Genomic DNA, 24,592 nt, shown 5'->3' with positions numbered 1-24,592 from the left:
AAATTTCTTGGATCTCTTCAGAGATAAACTTAAGCGAGGAAAGAGCACAGCTACTTAATTTAATCAGCAGTTTAAGGATTTCATGTTGGCAAGATATTTGGACATGTTGCAAAAATACAAAATATTTTCACATTTTTGATCCAGAAATGTAGACTGGGATCTTGCCAAGCCTATTGCTTATGCAGTATGATAAGAATGTTTCTTCCTTGCTCTGGTTCCTTCCATCTTTTAGAGTAGGTGAAAAAAAATGGCGAGTTTGGAAGGAAACACTCCCAATCAAGGGAATAGCTAAAATTGTAAAGAATAGGGAAATTTTTCCTGAACCAGATCGAATTTAATGGAGATTAGGCCCAAGACATTGCAGCATCGGAAGAGGCAGAATCAATTGTTAGTAATAGCTCAGAAAATGAAGCAAATTGAACAGAATTCTACAGAGCAGAAGTTTTATTTCATTGGCTTCAAATGGAGTTTGTTTATACCTTTTTATTTTACTTTATTTTATTATTTTTTTTTAATTTTTTTTTAACGTTTATTTATTTTTGAGACAGAGAGAGACAAAGCATGAACGGGGGAGGGTCAGGGAGAGGGAGACACAGAATCTGAAACAGGCTTCAGGCTCTGAGCTGTCAGCACAGAGCCTGACGCGGGGCTCGAACTCACGGACCGCGAGATCATGACCTGAGCCGAAGTCGGCCGCTTAACCGACTGAGCCACCCAGGCGCCCCATATACCTTTTTATTTTTAACCTTCTGTTTTGAGAATGAATTTTGTTGGGTCCACTTCATATTGGGAAGACATTAAATTTAGAAAATGTAACTTTGGTCGTACTGACTCTTTTCCCATTCATGGATTTTTGTTTGCCGCTTTGTAAATGGGAACAAAACTTGAAAGATGCTACATGTCTTAGAGTTGGACAGTTTCATTTGAAACCGAGAGTTAACAGTATTTTAAAAAAAAAAAATCATTGGTAAATTTGTGTTGTTTAATACATCCAAGCAAGTTGAGATTAGTTTTGTGAGCCTTAATAAATAACTTTTTTTTTTAAGTTTGTTTATTTTGAGAGAGTGAGTGGGGGAAGGGCAGAGAAAGAGAGGGGAGAGAGAGTCCCAGGCAGGCTCCGTGCCGTCAGCACTGTCAGCACAAGGCCTGACGTGGGCTCTGTCCCACGAACTGTGAGATCATGATCTGAGCCAAAATCAAGAGTTGGACCTGTAACTGACCGAGCCACCCAGGTGCCCCACTAAATAACTCTCCAGTGCTAACCTAACAAAGTGACTTTTGGTATTTTTTAAGTACTTTGAAATAGAAGTATAAGTTTTGGAGGTTTCCCTAGGTTTTGTTTTACAGGAAAATAAGCTTTCCTCTGTGGCTTAATTATGAAATTTAATTTCTGATTGGCTAATGAGCCAGAGTGAAATTAGGCAAATGGGATGTTTTGATTTGAAAACCTGAAGAATGGATGCTGCTTTGGTTTTGACGGGATCTGATGTGTTCTCTTGTGTTTGTCTCTTTTCAGTGAAACCAGCAGTGTGTGTAGCAGCAGTGACACAGGGCTCTTTACCAATGATGAAGGACGGCAAGGTAATCTTGATCCCAGCTTTGGGATGTTGGTTAAGTATTTCTGGGAAGATTCGAATGATTATAGGAATACGTCACTGAGAATATGGTGGTTGTCTATGGCAGCGGTTCTCAAACTTTAAGGCATATAAGAGCCACCTGGTGAACTGTTAAAACTGCACATTCGGAGGTCCTACAAATCAAAGAGATCTAGTTAGATTTGGCTTTTGGAATCTGAATTTTTCACAAGTACCTGCAGTGATTTTCATGCAGGTAGTTTAGACTTTGAGAATCATTGATTAGGGGGATAGCGGATTAGGGGGATAGTGTCAAGGATAGGACTTTTGGAAGTCGCTTTTAATTAGAACCAAAAAATATCCTTCTGTATTAGCTCCTTCATTGGATATTAAGACATTCTTATTTTTACATAGGAAGAGTTTATTTTTATAACCTTGTTTATAAATGATCATAGTGTTCTAGATGAATATGTTCTAGAAAACATCTTCTTTCTAATGTTAAGACTTCTGAAATTTAGTATAGAACACTGTGGATAAGACTGGTATAATTTAATTACCAGTTCTTTATTTTTACAACTTAAACAGTCATTTGAGACTTTGTTTTTATCGGGTACACTTGCTTAGGACCATACTAACTATGTTCCAATAAGAGTTTCATATAGCTCCTTTGGACTGTAATTCTCTTCATCTAAATAAGGGATTTGTAGCTCTCTAAAGTCCCTTCTAGCTCTGGGATCCAGTGATTTTTCTTCAAGGGTTAAGTGATCAAAGGACAAAAACACAATGGCTACATGTCTAGGCTGATCCAGAAGAGATCCTGGGACCGTGAGACTCCGGATCCGAGTTCTGATTTTGGAGAGAGATCGCGGGAGGTTATCTCCCCCATACCTCAGAGTTGTGGGCATGGATGGGGTTGCTGAGCTCCTTATTGTAATGGAGGTTATTGTGAATACATTTCTGTCCCTTTCGCATTCTGAGGGAGCTAGGTGTCATTAGAGGCTGTGTGTATATACTCCCAGATTGGGTGCAACTAGGGTCTTGATTCTTTTGTCTTTGCTTGAATGAGCTAGTGTATACAAATTTTGCTCTTTTTCTTTGCTTTTATACTGTTCTGTGAAGTATCATAATGTGTTTCTTAAAGATTATGATATATAATTATACAGAGGTGTAAGAAAGTGTAGACCTGTTATGACAGATTAAGTTTCAGGCCTTCGGAAAACCTTTTTACTAATAAGCATTCCTTGCTTTATCGTGGAAGATTTTAGAATATTCTATAGCCCTAGCTTTCCTCTCTATCTCTGCTTCAACTTCATGCATTCTGGTGATATTTGGATACTTAGAGTTCTCAGCACAAAGCTATGTCATTTCCTGCTTCCATGTCTTTGTTTATGCTGGTGTCTCTGCCAGAAATCTCATCCCCACCTTTTCTTGACCGGTTGGTCATCCACCTAGATAGTTTTCATTTTGCCCCTCCAGGGCATATTTATGGACTGTGTCAGTGCCTTGTTTTTTTTCCCTCAATTTCTTATTGGATTTGGCCAATAGGAGGCATTAGCAGAAGATTGGAGGGAGGAAGGTGAATGAGACTGAGTGTATTTGTTAAGTTTTTATTACGGTAATACTGTTTAACAGCCCCAGAATTTCAGGGGTTTACCTCATTTATTTCTTGCTATGGGGCTGCGTGTTGGCTCAGGCTCAGCTGATCTAACCTGGACTCAGCTGGTCTCCAGGCTTTAAGTTAGGTTTGTATCTATCTACTCAGTGTATCCTGTCCTGGGACCTCTGCTGGAAGAGCAATGACTGTTCTTGGCAGGGACTTTTCCTGGTGGAAGACGTGAATGCTAAGTGACCAAACCAGAGCTTGGCGACCAAGCCATATTTAAAAAAGCTTTTGCTTGGATCACGTCTGCTAATGTTCTACTACCCCAAGTGAGTTATATGACAAGCCTCATGTCAGTGGGAGGAGGAAGTATGCTCTGCCTGAAGGGGAAGGCTCTGGAATTCTGTGGGTAAAGGCAGAAGGCATGGATGTGTGTTATCACAGGGAGGTAGCGAAGAGTTGGAGACAGTAATACAGTCTGCGACTTTGGATTGTAGCTTTCTCGGGCTCCCTTTCTGTTGGACTGCTGGTTGGCAGTGGTGGTGTTCCTCTGCCAAAGGCCACCACCCCTGTTGGCAGTCTTCTGTAACCTAAGCTTTCTCTCTGGTCTCTAGTAACCATTCTCTCTCCTTGCTGCTTCAGGTCTAGGAAAGGTAAAGACTTCCTGCCGGGCTGGCTCCAGGGTGCTTCACCATCCCTTATTGGTTCCTCTTAATACTATCTACTCCTTTGTAAATAGTCACCTTATTGAAGTCTCCATTACTGCATTTAAGTGTGTGCGCATTTCCTGGAGGGAATCTGGCTGGATGTCATAGTCCGTGCAGGCATCATCTCCTAGAACCAACCCTTGCTCTTTCTTTCCCTGTACTTTCTTACCGCTTACCATATGACATTATTCATAGATGTGTGCCTTTTCCATTGAAGCTCTCTCAAGGTACGAATTTTTTTTATTATTTGCAACTATAGTAGGTAACACATTGCCTGGCATATAGTAAGCTCTTAATAAATGGTTATTGTGAAACTCAGAAAAGGGGAAAATTCTCCTCTTTCTCCCTCAAACAGAATTATACATAGAACCTCAGATTATGAAACAGATAACCTGTTTTGGTTAAAGCGTGATTCTAGAGGAGCAGGAATTCTGGAACCTGACCCATCAGCCTCTTCCTTATTCTCCGGCAGTACTCTTCTGGGGAGCTGCTGCATCATGCATCCACAGGAGCCCAGGGTAGGGGACTACTGGTCTAAATGATTTCACAAGGTTTCCTTTGGTTCAGTGAAGCCCTTTTTGTATTGTCAAAAATCTTGAGTGAATGCTTGAGTATCAAAAAAAAAAAATGCCATTATGGGATGCCATTTGTCATCAGAAAATATTATCTTAGCTAAATATACTGTTTTAATAAATGGCTTAAGGAGTGTCTATGAATAAGAAAGGAATTAATATATTGACATGCAGAGAAACTAATCATTGTTAATTCTAATGCCTATCTTTAATCCATCTATGCACCTGGTTTAGTAAGATGCTTTTAGAGCAGTAGTTCTCAAAATGTCCTGAAGTCAGCACAGCATCACTAGGGAACTTGTTAGAAATGCAAATTTTTGATCCTGCTTGGACCAGAATCAGAAACTTTGGGGATAGGACCCAGCAGTCTGTGTTCTAACAACCGTTTTTGGTAGTTCTGATGTACGTTGAAGGTTGAAGGCCACTGTTCTGGAGAAACAGCCATTGATGGTATGTTTTTATAAAGGAACACTTTGAGTAACTTCTTTATGAGCATTTTCATTTTCCCTTTTAGAGATCTCCACAATGAGTTAAGAGTTATTACCATGGATATAAGTGGCCTGTGAATCTGATACTTCATGTGCTTAACATGGCCTGAGCAGTTTCCCTGGGATCTGACACACATTAGAGAATGAAGGCATTATGAACACTTTAGATATTCTTGTCATGAATCCCTTCATCCTTGGTATTTTGAAAGGAGTATGGGATGGCAGACATGAAGTTATCAGTCTTACTACTCTTTGTGGGTGGGAATAAGGTCTCTTGCAAACTGAGATGCTGTCATTGTACCCAGTAGAAAGAGGTTTGAACCAAGAGTTTGGCTATATGGGTCTAGTCTTGACTTTGTCACTAATGACGAGTTTGGCCTTGGTTGAATGGTATAACTTCTTGACAGATCTTGGGAGGTTAATATTGCTTGTCTCTGTGGTTAGTTTTTTCCTGGTTACTTGGATTGCTAGTGTCAAGATGATTTTCTGTCCCATTAATGTCAGGGTACCAAGGAATAAATGAGGTATGGGCATACATTTTTTGTTAACCTACTATGAGAAATGCAAATGTAATACCTCAGGAGTAGCTAGTTTTGAATTAAGAAACATTTGTGGGCTTTGAACTCCCAAGTTCATTTACACCACAGAATGGTACATAGGAGGCAATTTATTTTTGTGTTAAAGGCTTTGGAGTTAGTCACGCTTTGGGTTCAGATCTTGGCTTCATCATTTACTAACTTGACCTTGCCTTCTCTCGCTTTAGTTGCCTTATTTATAAGTTGGAATTAGTGTAGGGTTTAGAAGAGATAACATGCTTGCAGATTTTTAGCATGGGCCCTCATAGGGTGGTAAGGGTTTAGTAAATGGTAGCTTTATTAGTTTTTTACTATCAAAAGTAGTCCAGTGTAACACAGTATTTCATTTACGTGAAACTAGTTTGGTACTCTAGTTTCCATCATAATATGGATCAAGAAGAAGGTTCAAAACAGTTTTTTTGTACTTTGACATTATTTAAAAGGTATCATCAAATCTATAGTTCTGAGAAATCATCCTTGCATTTGGTTTTCCACAGAGCATGTTAAAATTCCAACTTATGATCTCTTTACTTTAGGGGATGATGAGCAAAGCGATTGGTTCTATGAGGGAGAATGTGTCCCAGGATTCACTGTCCCTAATCTTCTGCCCAAGTGGGCTCCTGATCGTTGCTCTGAAGTAGAAAGAATGGATTCTGGACTGGATAAACTTTCCGATTCCACATTCCTTTTACCTTCTCGACCAGCTCAAAGAGGTAAGTTCTGAGGAGACCAAACTATACTTCACACTTTTATGGTTCTCTTTGGGGAGAATCGTCCCATGGCAAGCATATTCATGCCTCTAAGCATGTATTAACTATCTGAGTTTTGGAGCTAGTCCAGGGATTTTTCTAGAAGATTCAAGGGTGAGTCTTAAAACTTGAGGTTCTCCATTCATACGTAAATCCAACCCGTGGAGACTCTTGGGATATCTATTAGCAGGGCATTCCTTCAGCTTGCTATTGCCATTTGTGCCAGATTTAGGAAGCCTAGCAGCGTGTCACTGCTGCTTACCTGCTGTGAAACCGATGGGCTATGGAGTGCTCAGTGGGAGCCTGAAGTATTGGATCTTGGAAGAGAACAGATTTCAGTAAGAACATTCACAGACAAGGTATAATGACATTTTTTAATTGGATGATTTAAAAATATTTCCTTAAATTATTTTATTATTGTGGGCTTTCACACAAATACATCCTTTCTCTTTGCTTTTCCTTTACTTCTGATGCAGCAAGATAGAGTGGGAAGAGCCTAGGGAAGGGAGAAGGAACTGTGGTGATAATACTGTCTGGTACTGTCTTCCTAGCTCGGTTACTATGACAGAATCACTTCGTTTCTTTGGGACTTTAGGGTCATTACTTAAAACACTGTGATATTGAACAGACTGTTTCAGAGGTTTCTTTTAGTTCTATAAATTTATGATTCTAAGATTCCCAGGAATCCGTTATCAGGTAATAGTTGGGTATCTGTTGGTGATTAGAATTCTGCTCAGAGCTATAAACTCCTATAGCAATTTGTTAAGATGAATTTGGGTGATTGAAAGTCCTTCTCAAAATAGTGGGCTCTTGGTAAAGATTACTGCCGGGCTTAGGCACACATTGGCTACCTTAACACCTTCCATCAAACATTTCAGTGACCATTGCTGAAAGTTCTTTATGGACCACTTAAAATACACACAAAGAGGAATAGGGAGAACAACTTAAGATGGCCTGTAATTCCATACCCAGAGACGGTGTCAAGATAACATTTTGGTGTGGACTCTTCCAGTTGTGTTTTTTGGGTGTGGAACGCATGCAGTAATTAGAAAAATGAGATTTTACTATACAGGCTATTTTTACTGTTATTTTATGGCATAAAGTGTTTTTGAGATACTAACTGGCATTTAATTTATAATTAGAAATTATGGATAATGTCTTCTATTTGTGTAGTGTTTTTGGTTTATAAAGTACCTTCCGTGTGCTGTTTCATGGAGTCTTCAAATGAGCTCTGTGAGACAGGATTGAGCCAGTGATTATCCTTCCTTTACTGGTGAGGATGCCTAAGTCAGAGGTAAATGACACGCCTAAGATCATACCACAAACACATGGGAATAATAAATCCTTGGAGGATAGCCTAGTGATACGAGCTTTAGGGTCAGTCTAGTAAGATCCTGGGAGGAAGGCCTGTAGTGTGCTAGAAGCACATCATTGCTAATGAATCTTCTGCATTCGGTTTCTGAGGGCTTTCTTCTGTTTTTTAGGATATCATGCTCGCTTGAATCGTCTGCCTGGAGCTGCAGCTCGATGCCTCAGAAAGGGCCGAAGAAGGCTTGTTGGGAAGGTGACAGCTCTCACTGTCTACTGGGCTCACTGGGAGGATAGTATTCCCTACAGGATTTGTGCACCCTGTTGCTAATCAGAGGTGCTGCGGTACTCCCTGGAGTAAATTAAGCCAACTGGAATCTTTTGCAAGTTCACGAGAGAGAACCTTATGTAGGATGTGAATGGATACACACATAAGAGATGAAGCTTAATTCATACAGAAATTTTGACAGAGCAAACACTGCCATGACAGTTTATCTGTAAATCTATAGGCCTGATCTTGTCTCTTCTCCTCTTTTGATTAATCTTATATTATTATATTATGGAAGTTAAAATAGTCTTGGCTTCTTTATAACTCCTCCTGAATTCATGAATGCTTCTTCTATCCTAACTTTGGTCTTTTATTCTAGAATTCATTAAAAAAAAAACCCAAAAAACCTGAAAGAAAACCTGTTCTCAATTTTTAAAAGCTCCTTGGCCACAAGGAAGGGATATCTACCTTTATTCAGTTCTGCCCTTGCCAGGGACTATACTGGGCACTGGGCACCGAGAAGGTATTGCCTTCTACCTGATACTACCTAGGCAGAAGTGGCAGAATAGAGAATTGAACCCAGCTGTACTTTTGTTTTATCTTTTTAAATTCAAGTTTAAAAAATTTTTTAAATTCATTTTTTACTCTAGCTTTGAGATTGAAAGTAGGTTAAGACTGGGGCTCATACCCTGTTAGAGAAGATGGTGGTGGGCTAAGAGCGAGCAAGTGAGAGGCATTTCAGAGCATTACTGCATTCACTGCATATGCATTTAGAATGCCTACTATGTGTCAGGCTCTGTGCCAGGCCAGGTATATAGTGATCACAGCCATAGCCTGGCTACCCTTAGGGAGCTACTGTTTTGTAGTGGAAATAGGGAGTTGATTTCTGAGATTTTAGCTATGTAAAAGGAATGAAGCTATTTATTTCCAGATGAACTCAGATTTTTTATCTTTAAATTTAATTTCAGATCTCTCATTAGAAAGACATTTGATTATTAGAAGAATTATACCTTCTTCTTTTGGCTCATTTATTTTACAGAAAATAAAACGCTGCTTTTGCTATCCTGGGAGCTTATTCTTACTTAATGGGCCAGCTAACAGGGTAGGAGTACATGAGGTAGAGGGAGGCAGGAGGTTGGGAGTAGGGAACAGAGGGATGGTTTTACTTTTTATTAGTTAGGCTGGAAGGGTAATGTTCTCCTTACTGTCTGCCTTATTTTGTTTCATTTCCTGTAAAATAAGAGCCTTCCTCTTTTGTGGAAGTAAATCATTTCGTCTTGAAGGCTCCCTTTAGTTTGCCTGGAAGGAAACTCCAGGGCCTCTTGGACGTGCCTCCAAGAATTTCAGATGAATAGGATAATATTTACTTGTTTCATTCATCTTCATCACCTTAAAGGGATATTTGTCATTTCTAGCAGAGGTCACTGTTCTGCCCCCCCTCCCCCTCCCCCATCTCTCTTCTCTTTTTCTAAATTATAATCATAAATAATGAGTTTCATTCACCGCTCCCTGCCAGCGAGCTGCTAATTACGCAAAGTACTGCTTGTAATTTACACAGTAATAAACTGTAAATTTAAACATTATGGCACTTTAAGTTAATAATTTTTCTGCAGTAACAAATAGCTCATTTTTCACCCATCTTTTCTGTTGGCCCCACTACTATGGCTGTGTCTGTGACCAGGAGGCACGTGCCTAAGGGAGGAAAAATGTGAAGAATACACTATGTGAAACCTTTTCATTTAGCTCCACTCCCACCCAGAATCTGACCTCAAATTAATTTTTCTAGAGTCAGTTCTGCTAAAATGCGTACCCTAATATTTTAGGCTTAGTCCACACAAATGAACTAGCGATCCACATAAATGAAAAGCGATCATAATGTTTTCCCAGAAACAAATGTGTTTGAATAACAGGCTTCACATTCTTGACAGTCATGCCTGTGACTTATGCGTTCTCATCTTCACACTTACTCATATGTGGGTACCTCTTATTTGTGTATCATTGGTACCCTTCCCCAGGTACTGTGGTGACATTCATTGTAAATATACTCAAGTTAAATGAAGGGTGAGCGCCTTCTGCCATTTTCCAATTTTTTGGAGATGATTAGTTTCTGAATTGCTTTTGGTGTTATGGGTAAGCTTTCATATTACAGTCTTGAGAAACCTAAATTTAAGAACCAATTTATACAAACTATTTTACTTTAAGAGATGATGCTTAACAGACAAAAGGCAGGGTAGCAATTTTTGTAAGTTCTAAAATTCCTTTAACATGTATGCATTAGTCACCAGATTGTAGGTGTTACCAGTGAGGCCTGGGTAGATTTCCCATTATGAAGGCTATTGGGGCTGTAATCATACTTGCCTAGAAGCTTGGTGTGCTAGCCTATTAAAAATTGGCTGCTGTTGGACCTTTTTTTTTAAGTGTTCTATTCCCATATACTTTAATAACTCGCTGTATTAAAACATATAGTAAACAAGGTTTATAATGACTTTTTTGGAACACTGGGAAAAATAAGGCTAGGATCACATGTAACACTTTTTAAGATAGATTCCCATAAAAAGAAATAAACTTGCTGTTCGATTTTAAGATTGACATTTGACATGTGCCTTTGAGGTTGCTGGCACAGTTGTGGGAAAGTGTGAGCCTGATGACAGATCATACTTTATTTCTATGGTTAGATGACACTCTTGTCTTCCTTGCCTTTTCAGGAGACCAGCATAAGTACTTTGGGTACTGAGAGGATAGGCCACATTATTAGTGACCCTCGGCAGAAAGAGTAAGTGCTGCTTATATATTTACTTACTATCCCAGCCTGTTCCTTGGAGGAGGTAGAGGGAAGTTTTATGGAGGAACCTAGAAATTGGGCTTTAAAGCTGAACGAGAAGATCTTAAAGATTTGTGCTTTACCACAGTTAACATGGCTAACACTCCAAGCCCATGAGAGTGATTTTTTTCCTTCCGAGACTAGTTTTTCTTTCTTTGCTGTTTGTATGTACAGGTGCTGCATTATAAAAGTAGCTTCCAGTTAGGATGTTGTTTTTTTAAATGAATGAATGAATTAATTTACATTGAGGTAAAGTTGGTATATAGCATTACATAAATTTCAGGTGTACACCATCATAATTCAGTATTTGTATCTGCTACAAAGTGATCATCACCATAAATCTAGGTACCATTCATCAGCATAAAATAGAGCCCTTTCACCCACCCTGTAACCCCCTTCCCCTTGGTAACTACCAGTCCATTCCCTATATCTATGAATTTGTTTTGTTTCCTTTTTTTCATTCATTTTGTCTTTAGATTCCACATAAAAGTGATATCATACAGTGTTTGTCTTTCTCTGATTTACTCATTTAACCTAATCCCTGAAGGTTCGTCCATGTTGTCACAAATGGCAAGATTTCCTTCCTTTTTATGGCTGAGTAGTACTCCATTGTGTATGTGTGTATTTATGTATACACCACATGTTCTTTATCCGTTCATCCATTGATGAACACTTAGGTTGTTTCCATACCTTGGCCGTTGTAAATAATGCTGCAGTGAACATAGAGGTGTATATATCTTTTCAAGTTAGTGTTCTCATATTCTTTGGATAAATACCCAGAAGGGGAATAGCTGGATCATATGGTAGTTCTATTTTTAGTTTTTGGAGGAATCTCCATACTGTTTTCCACAGTGTCTGTGCCAGTTGACTTCCCACAAACAGTGTACAAGGATTCCCTTTTTTCTACATCCTTTCCAGCACTTGTTATTTGTTTTGTTGATAATAGCCATTCTGACAGGCGAGGTGATACCTCATTGTGGTTTTGATTTTCATTTCTTTGATAGTGAGTGATATTGAGCATCTTTTCATGTGCCTATTGGCCTGTATGTCTTTGGAGAAATGTCTGTTCACCTCCTCTGCCCGTTTTTTTTTTTTTTTTCTTCCTATTTTTATTTTTTATTTAATTTTATTTATTTTGAGAAAAAGAGGGCATGCATGAGTGGGGGAGGGGCAGAGAGAGAGAGGGAGAGAGAGAAAGAGAGTATCCCAAGCAGGCTCCATGCTGTCAGTCCAGAGCCCAATGTGGAGCTTAATCCCGTGAACCGTAAGACCATGACCTGAGCCAAAACCAAGAGTTGGACACTCTCCTCTGCCCATTTTTTAATGGGATTGTTTGCGGGTTTTTTGTTGTTGAGTTATATGAGTTCTTTATATATTTTGGATATTCGTTATTGGATATATGGTTTTCAGTATCTTCTCCCATTCAGTAGGTTGTCTTTTGGTTTTATTGATGGTTTCCTTTGCTGCACAAAAGCTTTTTAGTTTGATGTCGCATGTGTTTATTTTTATTTTTGTTTTCTTTGCCTTTGGACTCAGATCCAAAAAATAAAAAAATAATAATCAGAAGAGACCCATGTCAAGGAGCTTACCACCTATGTTTACTTCTAGGAATTTTATGCTTTCAAGTCCTACATTAAATTCTTAATCCATGTTAAATTAATTTTTCTGTATTGTGTAAGATAGCGGTCTAGTTTTCTTCCTTTGTATGTTGTGGCCAGTTTTCCCAACATCGTTTATTGAGGAGACTGTCTTTTCCCCACTGTATATTCTTGCCTCCTTTGTCATAAATGAATTGACCATCTATATGTGAGTTTATTTCAGTGCTGTTTATTCTGTTCCATTAGTCTATTTGTCTGTTTTTATGCCCCTACCGTACTATTTTGGTCATTATAGCTTTGTAGTATAGTTTGAAATGAAGAAGTGTGATGCCTCCAGTTTCGTTCTTTTTTCTTAAGATTGCTGTGGGTATTCGGGGTCTTTTGTGGTTCCATACAAACTTTAGAATTATTTGTTCTAGTTCAATGAAGTATGCCATTGGAATTTGAATCTGTATGTTGCTGTAGGTAGTATGGACATTTTAAAATGTTAATCCTTCCAGTCCATGAGCACAGAGTATCTTTCCATTTAGTTGTCTTCAGTTTCTTTCCTCAGTGTCTTAGAGTCTTCAGTGTACAGGGCTTTCACCTCCTTGATTAAATTTAGTCCTGGGTATTTTATTCTTTCTGATGTAATTGTAAATGAGACTGTTTTCTCATTTCTCTTTCTGATAGTTCATTATTAGTGTAGAGAAACACAACAGATTTCTGCATATTGATTTTGTATCCTGCAGCTTCTTTGGATTCATTTATTAGTTCTAACAGTTTTTTGGTGGAGTCCTTAGGGTTTTCTGTGTATGGTGTCATGTTATCTGCAAACGGTGATAGTTCTACTTCTTTCTTTCCAGGATGTTATTTTTTTTTTAATCTATTTTTTAAATATTTATTTAGTTTTGAGAGGGGGAGAGAGAGAGAAAGCAGGGGAGGGGCAGAGAGAGAGGGAGACCGAGAATCCCAGCCTCCGTACTATCAGCATAGAGCCTGATGAGGAGCTCAAACTCATGAACCGTGAGATCATGACTTGAGCCGAAACCAAGAGTCAGACGCTCAACTAACTGAGCCACCCAAGCACCCCTCCAAGATGTTACATTTTAAGCTCATTTTTCTGTCTCTTAAAATTCTTTTGTTCAAAATGGGTGATTGCCTGTATACTCTCCTATGCTTTTCCCATGTTTAGACCTCTATCTAGAGAAATAGAAATCTCTTTTGTCTTAACTGCTGTGGTAAGTGCAGCTGGAAAGCCTGTGTGCAGCTATAGGAAAATGATTCCTCCCTTTCTTGTGACAACCTGGTCCCCTAACGTGATTGGCTGTTTGTCTCCTACACACTTGAAAGTCAGTGTCTAGTTATGATCCTACACTCATTAGCCTGGTCAAATTCGTAATTAACAAAATAGGCAAGATATGGGTATGGTTTGTGTTCTTGTTGAATTTGGGGATCCTCTTGTCACCACACAGCTGAGATTATGGTGTCACACCATAATCTTGAGTTTGTTTTTAGAGGGTCCAGGATTTCCCATTTCATTACAAGACTTTTTCCTTTGAAGAGTTATTTTTCACAAGAAGTTTGTGCACGTCTGCCATGTCTTTTCTTTTCCCCAGTTCTTTCTGTGTCTTCACTTTGTTATGCCAGAGTCCTTTTTTCTTCTCCTCCTCTATAATTTCCAACCACTTCTTTTATTTTCTTTCCTGTTGTTCTCTCCCTCTCTTTAGTTTCTGGTTACCGTCAGCTGGGAAAAGAGAACGAAACCAGGTAAGATTGCTTTTCTTTGTCATCTTTAGTTTATCATTTGATTTCCTTTTCTTTAGAAAGAATAAAGCATTGGCTTCTGATTTTCCTCACATTTCTGCTTGTGCGCATGAGGTAAGGTTCCCGTTCCCTGCGTTACTCTGATTTCTTATAGAGGACTGTTTTCTAAAATTTTCTGATATTCACTGATAAGAACGATAGCTAATTCCCCTTTTTAGGTTCAACTGTGCTTTTCAGTTTATTACTTATAATGTATATTTCATAGGAATCCTGTTTTTATTTTAGTTTTGAACTTTGCAGTAAGAAATCAGAATGAACCTCATTTGCGTATGGTTTAGTTCAGCACCAGCATCCTACGCTGAGAAGTACAATGGTGAAGCCTGAACATAGGAGACAGAAGAAGGTAGAGCTGCTGTGAGTGAAGTAGTGGGGTCAAGGCCTTAGAGCCGTGCCCTCGTAGTCGCTTAGTCTTTTCCCCAGCTACCCCTGCGGAGGGCCCTTGGCAAATCTAGGCCTTTGTAAGGGTCATCATTTAAAAATTACTGACAGTGACTATCGATGCGTTCCTTTCACGTTTGAAGCTTTTGATTTTTGGGGGGAAGAGAGGCTGATTTATCTTGATTAGTTATAAAGTAGATAAAGACTGGTAGGTAAAAATCTCAGGGTTACTGTTGCTCAGTGTTTTTTGTTTTGTGTTTTGAGCACTTAGGACTTATTAAATTGCTGTGCAGTTTAGACTTGAAACCTTCCTCTTGAGGACACTCTTTCAAAATGAACCAGAGCAGGGGTAGACCTAACTGGTGTGTATTCATGAGATGCTTTTAGATGGTGTGAGGCCATACAATTATTTTAAGTTATCATTTGTAATTGGAAAAAATGTCATCATCATATCAGACTTGTTCCTTAGAAACATAGTAAGGGCAGGCTGAGTAAAAATAATTGATATGAAGAAAATACTAAGTAAATAACAGTGCAGGTTGTGGGCAGAGAAAGAAGTCATTAAGGCGGTGAGAGACTGCAGCTTGGGAGATCCTGAGCCCGAGCTCTGTTTGCAGGGGAGGATCTAAAGGCAGAAGAGGACCTGTGTTGATCACCCAGTCCAGATCTTTTATTTACAAATAAGATTTAAGTGATTTGCCCAAAGTCCTGCTTCTTTCTAAGTTCTTTTGAAATTACCATTCAGAGTTCTTCTGGTCTTAAGATATATTTAGTTTTGAAATTTGGGGGTGGGGGGCATTATTTATTCTGGGGAAAGTCCAAATAAAGCTAGAAAATGGAAAGTAAGGTACTTTTTTTATATATTATATCCAAGTTTGACCCTCACAACCACCTTTTGAGATGATTAGAAGTTTTACAGAAGAGAAACTGGAATTACCGACTGAAAGCAATATTTCATTTATGCCCCCGGTAATCCTGTAAAATAGGTAAGACAGCGGTGCACCCCCTCGTACATGTGAGGACAGTAAAACTCAAAAGAGATTATGTAATTTTTAATGTATGAAAACTCAGTGATAAACTGAAATTAAGTGTTAGGTATTCTAATTCTTAATCAAGTTCTGTTTCTACTACACTGCAGCTGGTATGTGCTAACCAGTTATTTACTGGAAACACTGGCCAGGATAAAGAAAGAAAAAGGTAGTTTCATGCTAGTTTTCTTGGGAACAAGGGCCAATAATCAATAGATAAGTTCCTGTTATGTCATATAGAAAGCGCTATCTTCTGCCATTTAAGTAATTACCAGGCATTAGAGGTTTTTGAAAAATTGTTATTTACCAAGGAGTAGCCTTTTTTGGGGTATGTGGGATCAGGTATGCTAGATTTGTGGTTAAAACTTTATTGAGTGGTGTCTGTTATATGGCAAGAGAGTCGAACCGTCAAAGGGGCAAAGTGATCAAACAGAAAGTCACCTTTTAGAATCAGATCTTTTTCATGTAAGCTTTGCTAAAATAATCTCATTTATCCCTGCAGTTTAATCCCCTCTCCCCTCTCTACTCCTTGGATGTTCTGGCTGATGCTTCTCACCGAAGATGTTCACCAGCGCACTGCTCTGCCAGGTAATAGTCTTCTAGCGACGATTTTCTTCCAGACAATACCATTTCCTTTTTTATAATACTTTTCAAATTATAAACTATGTTTGTGTATAGTATCCAATTTGATCTTTACAACAACCTTTAGAGGTCAGTAGATGTTTTACAGATGCAGAAACTGAGGCACAGTATTGAAGTACCTTTCCTGTGATCTCACGGCTAGTATACGATTTATGTCTCAACTGTGACCTAAGTCTTCTGACTTGTATTTCATATTTCTTGTGCTAAAAGCCCCGTCTTCAGAGAATGTTATTACCGGTCCTTGCCGTGACCTGCAAAACTCTGCGTAATTTGACTTCTGCCTGCATATCCAGCTTCCTTTCATATACTCCTTTCTCCTCCCTGGGGGAGAGGTCCAGCTGTGCTAGAGAGCTCAGCTCCATTTTGTTCGTCACAAATAGCAACCCTTTTCTGCCTCTGAAGCCTCACGCTTGTTCCCTTTGCCTAGACTGCCGTGTTAAGCCTCTTCTTACGGTTGACTACTTCTCATCTCAACTCTGGGAGGACCTCTCAGACCATCCTATGTAAAGGGGTCACCTCCATCACTCTCCACTCATCGATTTCTTTCTGCTAAAGCTTTATCACGGTCTATAATGATTTGCTTGTTGGGTTTCACCCCCCCCCCCAACTTTTTCTCCTGTCTCTTTCACTACAATATAAGCTTCAAAGTGTAGGGACCTTGTTTTATCTTGTTGCCTGATAATATCCTCAGCACCTAACACAGTGTCTGGCACTTACTAGACATTTGGTATGTTTGTCAGAATGAATCCTACGCCTCTCAGTATAAATTCTCTTGAGTTAGGTGACATGGGAAATAAATATGGTTTTAATGGTAGCATCCCCTAGCAGGGTTATTGTGCACAAAAGAGGAGCTAATTGGCTGAACCGTAGAACTTTTATTATTTCTAGTGGCACAAAGAATTCCTTTCCAAGGTTCTGATGTGCTGTTGGTTTGTTTGTTTGTTTTTCTTTTTTCTTCCTGATTTGTTCTTAATTGGCTGTGTTCATAAGATTAGGGTACAGGCACAAGAAATTATACTTTCATGGATGCAATGAGAACTTCACTATGGGCTATACTAATAAACTCCGCACCATAACCTACCACCAACTGCCAGACCTTCTACTGGAGAAGTGGCGTTTCAGTGGAAAAAGTCTTTTGAAAAGAGAGACCCTCACAAATGGTGTTACTAGGAATGTGGAAAATTGTGGGACGATTAATAAACTCCTTCCATAAGGCCCTCTCTTCAGTAGCACGCTGTTTGTCCGTCGTCCATTCCTTCGGCACTTGCTGACTGCCTCCTGGGCCCCCGGCCCTTTGTGTAGGCACCACCCTCGGGAGCTTACATTCTCTTGAGAAAGTCAGGTGTGGAGATTGATAGCTACAGCGTGGAACGCCAAGTGTGTAAAGGTGTGTGCCAGAATGCCAGGAAGCACAGAAGAGAGGCTTCTAAGAGGCTGAGGGGGGGTTTCTTAGAGGTGGTGATCCTCAAGCTTGAAAGACCAAGATTTCAGTCCATAGAAAAGAAGTCCTTCAGCTTTTTGTCTTCATACCAATGGAATCATGGCTGTGTCTACTCTTTGGGAAGACTCTGAGTAGCACCGTATTGTGTCCGATGCAGAAAGCGGATTCTTTGCCGTCCTCCCTCTACGTCTGTTACCTAGACCCCGTGCCGTGCTGTGCTGAGATCGGTATCCATGCATTTATCAGTCAGGTCTCCTGTTGCCTCTGAAGCCTCATCCTGGCTGGAGTGGGTGTCAGTTTTTTGTCTCTTTGTGTATCTCATTATCCACATCGTTGTCTTGGTTCTCTTGCTGGTGGTGCTGGTGGCCAGACTTGGAAACATAAGGCAGTCTGGGCTGTGCTTCCGGTGTAGTCTGCTATAGAGAAATATTGCTTATTGCTTTAGACCATTGCTGAAAACAAGGTGAGAGGGTCTGGACAATGCTAGCTTATCCTTGTCCTTCTAGGTGTCATTCCCAGGACACTGGAAGTAAAGTGAGTTGCACTGTTTGGGGTAAGGGAAGACATTTTTTAAACTTACATTCACTATCTGATCCTTAAAAAAATGGTTTTTTGTTTTAAATTGTACATAGAAGAATCCAGCAGCACATGATTCTGTTTATATGTGTTACATACATAAAGAGTGTTTGTGCAAATCTTTTACTCGTGAGGGTGCCTAGTTCGTAAAGTTTGGCAACCATGGCTCTGTGGGAAATGGCTAGCACAAGTGACCTCCAAGCAATTTTTAGAAAATGTGGGTGATGAAATCCTGAGCCCTCAGGGCATCCTCTCACTCCCTTGAAGTTGGGGTGGGGAGGAGTTCCCTGCCCAGCAAGGGGTCAGTTGAGAAGAAGCCATCTAGCTCCAGTGTGGCTGAAGGATGAGATGGGATCCAGAACTGGATGGTCAGCTTTGTACAGCGTGGACACCATTTAATAAAGCCTGGAGTCTAGGAAGGAATGTTAAAAGAGTGTTGGTGGCAGGGAAGAGGCAGGTGAATGACTGTATTAAAAACTGTTTCGAATGGAAATTTTATCTTTTTCTTGTTCCATTTTATTTGTAGTAGGAAAAGATTTCTTTCAAAGCGTCTGGGCAGCCCTGGGAATTTCACACCCATCATTAGAACGATTTGTGTGTGTGTGTGTGTGGTGACTATGTTATCATTAATGGTATAATTTTATTTTGCGAAGAGAGAAGTGTTTCCTGTTTTATCACAGCTTTCCCCGAGGAGGGCTGGTGTATTAATTTGCTGTATTGCCTCCTGGCTGTTCCCAGGCTGTTTTTCCTCTTCATCATGGAATTTTTAATGGCCCTGGTGCCTCTTGGGAAGCATGTGAGGAAGAGTTCCTCAGGGAGTGCTTCCCTTTTTTCACATGCCTATAATTACTCTCCTTTAAGAGCACAAAGAGTTTGATAATCATGCCTGAACTGTGAAGGTTTCCTCTTGTCGGGTTACTGAGCTGAGGCTGCTTCCTGCCTGGACATTGCCTGTTCCACTCTCCCACACACTCAACTGTGAGAGAGTGAGGACCCCTCAGTCACCCCCTCACTGCTGGCACTATTCAGCTCTGGTTCTCAGAGTGAGGCTTGGGGGCCACTGGGAGGCCATGACCTCAGGTACTCTCTTGTTTAGTATTTCATTGCTATAAACAAGGAAATAATGGGACTGTGATTTTAAGAGAACACTACTGATGTGTCATTTTAATACAGCCCAGATGGCAGGCAGGCACAGTCGTTGGGCAAGGGAGTCTTTGTGGTCTTTGTACCACCTAATAGATCTGTGGGTTATGAGGTTTTCAGAAATACCACCCTAGAAATAATTAAATTTGGTGGTTTTTAACCCTGACTGCACTTTTGAATCACCTGAGAAGCTTTAAAAAATATGTCCATGTTGAGCCCCACCCCAGAGATTCTGATTTAACGGATCTGGGGTGAGGTCCAGGCACTGGCATTATTTAAAGCTCCCAGGTGACCCTAATCCGTGGCCTGAGTTACAAATTATTGCCCTACCTGCAAATGGTTTTATGACTAGTGCTTTGTAATTTGCGTAACAGGAAATCCCATTTCGTAATTGTGATTTGGTGTTGCGTGCATGATTCCTTAGGGGAGGTAGGACGCTGGACTCGTCTTCCCTTGGAGAACTGCCGAGGTGAAGAACAGGGTGTCAGGGCCTAGCATGGTGCCCAGCACGTTGTGACTCATCGTCGGGGGGGACTTGCTGGGCAGGTGTTCGGCTTGTCGGCAGGGTGCACGGAAGAAATTTGTCAACCCACTTTCTTGGATTGGTTGTTTTGGTCACTGGTACTGGGATGTTGCATTAAAGTAGTGATACTTGTTATCGGTGGTAGGGATTGCTGCAGCTCCAACAGCAGATGGTGTGATTGGTGTTCTGGTGGAGGCAGCGGTATTGCTGTCAAGGACACGGTTCTAGAATGGTAATAAGGAGCGAGTGCTGGAGGCAGCTTTTCCCAAAATGAGAGATTTATTGATCAGGAAGGATAGCTTTTCTTCCATTATTGCTGTAGAAAACCATAACTAGAACTTATCAGTTGTTAGATCTGTCTGTGTGATGCACAAGTCCTTCGTTGTAGTTTTTGAGTGTCTTGTGACAGTTCTCAGTTTTCTCCAACTGTCCTGACCTTTCCTCTGTTGGGGGTGGCGATTTGGTGATGTATCACCGCTTCCATTTATCCTTCTTTTAAGTTTCTGATCTCGTATTAGTGGGAGTCCTGGCAGTCCCAGGTAAGGGTCTTAGCTTTACCTGGGCAAATGACTTAACCCCCCTCTACCTCAATTTCCTCATCTTTAAAATGGAAATATCAATTTTTATGGGGCTAGTGGGGATCAAAATGAAATAATATATTTGTTTAGCATACTGGTAGCTAATATTATTTTTGTTACATGGTTACTACTCCTCCCCTGTCTTTAGGATAATTGCAGTTTTATAAACTTTGAGTCTGCTTCCAGAGTCATTTGCTAATGAGATGTCGTACAGATTCTTGAGGTGCTTAAATGGCTTAAATGGACTATAAGAGGAGGCATTTGGACACTATTTGGGTAAAAAAGAGACCTTTCTGCCCATTAGAGAGTTGAAATGTGATAGGCTCTGCTCATTGTAATTCATTTTATCTGTTTCACAAACGTTACGATCTGCATATCAGAGTTGTGTGCCCAGCTGGCTGTGCCACTTGACAAGGAGTTTCAAAGAGCAAGAAGAAGACTCAATTCACGCTGTTAATTTTGACCTTTGGAGCCACAGTAAACAGCCTCAGGTTTTACCTCAGGGCTTAGGGGAAAGAACCTTTTATTAGCCCTCTATCTGCTAGGGATGCTGTGACGCACAGCGGCCCTTGCCCATCTCTTTAGTGCCTGAGTTGTGGCCAGGTGTGAGGAAATGTTTCTGCTGTGATATTGTCCGGAAAGCTGCCCAGCCCTACTGGAACTTCCCGTCGTAGAGTACACAACTCTTGAATCTTTTGTCCTTCACCAGATGGTCTTGTCGACAGCACCCTCAGCCGGCTGGCATCTTACTGCCTAAGTGGAGTGACGAAAAGCATTTTCCCTCTCTGGCCACTGTAACAGACCCAACTTTCCAATCGATGCACAGCTTTTCTGCTCCTGTGGATGGCATGAAACCACTCCAGGATATGCCAACCTTGGCCCAGCCCGGGGAAGGAGAGTACACGGAATTTTCAGGTGCTAGTGAGCACTTAGTTATGGACTGTCAAGGGTTAGGTTTGAGTGAAAACACTATTGGAAATGCTGGGATCTCATCCTGTTAGAGAAGCCTCTTCTGTGCCCTCTCATTGTGAAGTGGTTTTCTGTCCCTAACTGCTGCTCGTGTCAGGCCCGGACCCTTTCCTGTGCGCAAATCTGAGAAGACGGTTCCTACTGGGTGCTTCGTCAATGTCAGTTCACCCCGAAGATGAAATCACATGTGAGGAAGGGGCTTCTTCATTTCTCTAGATTGGATCCTCTTTTCCTTCCTTTTACCCTAGCACTTTGTTCTTGGATTACAGCTCAGTGTCTGGCATCTGTTCATTCTTTACGCATCGGCCTTCCTCACTGTGTCCTGAGCGCCCGGCGGACGGGCCCTCGGCTCAGTCATCTTGTGTGTACCCTCTCCACATTCAGCAGAGTGCTTTAAACAGGGTAGGCCTCCCTCCATAAATTTTTGTTAAAAATAATTGAGGGGAATAGATTAGTAATTAAGGAGAATAATTGGAATATATGATATATATGACCTTTGGTCCTTAGAAATATCAATAATTTTTTTTTCTTGATGTTACTTGTTTGTATGTGTTTAAGAAAAAAATACAGCGAATAAATACCTTTTCACAATAAATCTTGTTTTTATTTCCCATATTTAAAAAGTGAACTTTTCAATGGTTTTTAAATGAGTGATTTTTGAAGGTGAACTATTTCTTAAATTAACTTGCCATTGGCAGGTAGACTGTTTTCTCTCCTCAGAAGCGACTCTAAACATCTTTGTTCTAAATCTAAAGCAGCCACTTCAGTTATTTTTTGCCAACATTGGTTCTATTAAACATGCATGTATTTCTCAAAGTAATTTTTTTTCCCCTAAAAGTACATTCCTGCCCCAGGGACATAGTGATCTGCCCAGTTTCCTAAGTAACACTGCAGCTTGAACGGCTCACCTGATCTTTCAGTTACCTGCACTAAAAAGTAAAATAGAAATGTTGTGTTTATGTGTGGATATACAGAATGCTCTTTCAATTAATTGCTAATGTTCAGCATTCACCTTCACATTTATGAAATGAATTTAGTTGCTTTTCCTGAAGTAAGGATTTTTAAAGAGTGTGTTTCTTTTCATACTCACCACCCCCCCTCCCCCATCAGTTCTTTTTGGCAAATGCTGCTGAATGTGATGTTTTTAGGGGAAGTACTCTTGCTGTGGAAGGATCGCGCCCCAAGAATGTGGAGGCCCCGATCAGATGAAACAGAACGAGCATAGCTGGTCTTTTCTTTAGGTTAATTGCTCGTATACTGGGGGACAGCAGTTTTATTTAAATTACTATTCATTTCATCATTCTGTTATTAAGTTAAATTTTTAGATCTCTTTTATTGACTAAGTTGGCTTTGGGAATTTGGCATATATATATATTTTTTTAACTCAGTAATTTTCACAGCAGATAGAAGCTTATCAGAATTACCTGGGGAGAAATTTCAGACTAAGCATATTACGGATTCTTCTCCCACCCCAGCATGGTGGGACATGCATATTTTGTATAAATCTTCTTATGTGATTCTGATAACCATTGCCGTTCCAATGGAGAAGAACGTTTAAATTTTAACCTGGTAGAAATTTTAGCTTAACTGATACGTATTCTTTTTGCCCCCTGCATAATTGAAAGGTCCCTCCCCTACATACAGTATACGATTTGCAACAAAGAAACACCTGTGTAGTGCTCTTGTCAGAGAGTTAAAAAAAATCTAGTTAAATCTTCCACCCTTTCTACCTACAATGGAGGGGGCTCTCTTTCCCTGTCCTTTGAGAGACCTCGATTGTATATGTTGTCTCTTTTCAGTTTCTATCTTGTGAGAGTAGACAGAGAAACTGAGTAACACAAAGAAGCAACACGTTGAAAAGAAAGGGGGCCAGAAAGGAGTTAAATACTCTTAAATGAAAGTGAGTATGGGAGGAAGGCCATTTTTTTTCTCCCCTTTCCTTGATTCTTTAGGTCTACTGTTTCTGATACGGAATTATTTGGGACGGTTCCAAAATTGGAACTGCCTCTTCAATAGGAAGCGGTGGCTGCTCATTGCACACCTCCATGCTTGGGTTCCCAAATAGAACACAGGGGCCTTCCCAGCCCCCAACGCGGATTGCTCTCCACTCCTGAACAGGGCTGCCCTCGTGTTCGAAATGTGCTAGACAGCGTGGCAGGCTCTGTTTCCTGTCTCTCTTAAATCCTCTTGTGCCGAGCACCCAGCTTCCTCTGTGCTTTCCCCAGGCTCTGGGTTTCCAGGTTCCTGGGTCCTCTTCCCTTTTTGTCCTCCAAGGTTCCTCCCAGGCAGATGGAGCCCTCAAAGGGGAAAATAGAGTTTCCCAAGCTGTAAACTCTGCCATTCCTAGTGTTCAGTTAAAACCAAAGAGAAGGAAAATGTCTTACTGTCCCTTATAATAATTTGACTGTCTCCCTTCTTCCTTTCCCAGACCTTTACCAGGAAGGGACGTAAGGAGAGACATATATCCCTTCTGTACTCAGACCTAAGATGTGATGTTATTCAACTTCTGAAATAGCTCTCCAGCCTGGAAATTGTCTTTAAGAGAAATGTGTTAAGAGGGAGGGAGCATTAAACTGTGTTTTAGGCATGAACATGGCTTCTCTTTATCCCTGCCTCAGTTTCTCTGTTATCTAGTTCTGTAACTAGAAAAGCTGTGTGGCTGGAAATAGGGCCAGGCTACAAGGTCCTTTAGGGAAGAGACTGCCTCTTTTCACCACCTCAGTAAAAACAGTGAACAATAAAAGAAGCAAAAAAATGCTCCTGAATAGAAAGGAAGTAGTCTGTGTAACAATACATACTTTTACAACAAAATAAGGTGATTGACTTTATCAACTTTGTTACCTGGGTCCCTTAGAAAGCCTTAGGTTCTTTCCTAAGTTACCACAGAGGAATTTACAAAATTTGAAGGATTTAGAATGTTCAAGGTAATAATTAAGAATGGGAATGGGGTGATAGAAGTCGATCATTTACCACAGAGACAAGTAACAGGCTGGAGGCTTAGCAGTAAGGGGGCATTTAATGTGGGGCCAGTTGACCCTAAAGCCCTTACCATCACTGAGCAAGGAAAGAGTGGGGGTCAGAGAACCATGGCCCAGAGGGACAGGGCCTCGTAAGGATCGCCTGAGCCTGTGAGGCCACAGCAGCCCCCTAAGGACACTGCAGGATGTAGTGCAGTATAATAATCTGTATGCGTAGTAATAGGTAAGTGATACTTATTTTTATTTTACTAAAATAAGCATTTTAAAAAG

General features: G+C 40.4%; 1 protein-coding gene across 3 annotated transcripts in view; it reads left to right on the top strand.

Annotated features, from left to right (window-relative positions):
- GPATCH2L (G-patch domain containing 2 like) overlaps positions 1-24,592 on the top strand; it is a 56,386-nt gene that overhangs the window by 17,570 nt on the left and 14,224 nt on the right. For 2 of the 3 annotated variants that reach the window (XM_049611369.1, XM_049611370.1), the window contains 6 exons: positions 1,517-1,581; positions 6,053-6,229; positions 7,750-7,829; positions 10,547-10,614; positions 14,066-14,120; positions 15,975-16,060. In XM_049611369.1, coding sequence (XP_049467326.1) covers positions 1,517-1,581; positions 6,053-6,229; positions 7,750-7,829; positions 10,547-10,614; positions 14,066-14,120; positions 15,975-16,060 — 531 coding nt within the window. Of the gene's footprint in view, positions 1-1,516; positions 1,582-6,052; positions 6,230-7,749; positions 7,830-10,546; positions 10,615-13,969; positions 14,010-14,065; positions 14,121-15,974; positions 16,061-24,592 lie in introns of all 3 variants that reach the window. The other variant, XM_049611371.1, reaches the window with a different exon arrangement.

Source organism: Panthera uncia (assembly GCF_023721935.1).
Source record: "Panthera uncia isolate 11264 chromosome B3 unlocalized genomic scaffold, Puncia_PCG_1.0 HiC_scaffold_1, whole genome shotgun sequence".
Lineage (NCBI taxonomy): Eukaryota > Metazoa > Chordata > Mammalia > Carnivora > Felidae > Panthera > Panthera uncia.
This window is presented reverse-complemented; position numbering and strand designations above follow the sequence as displayed.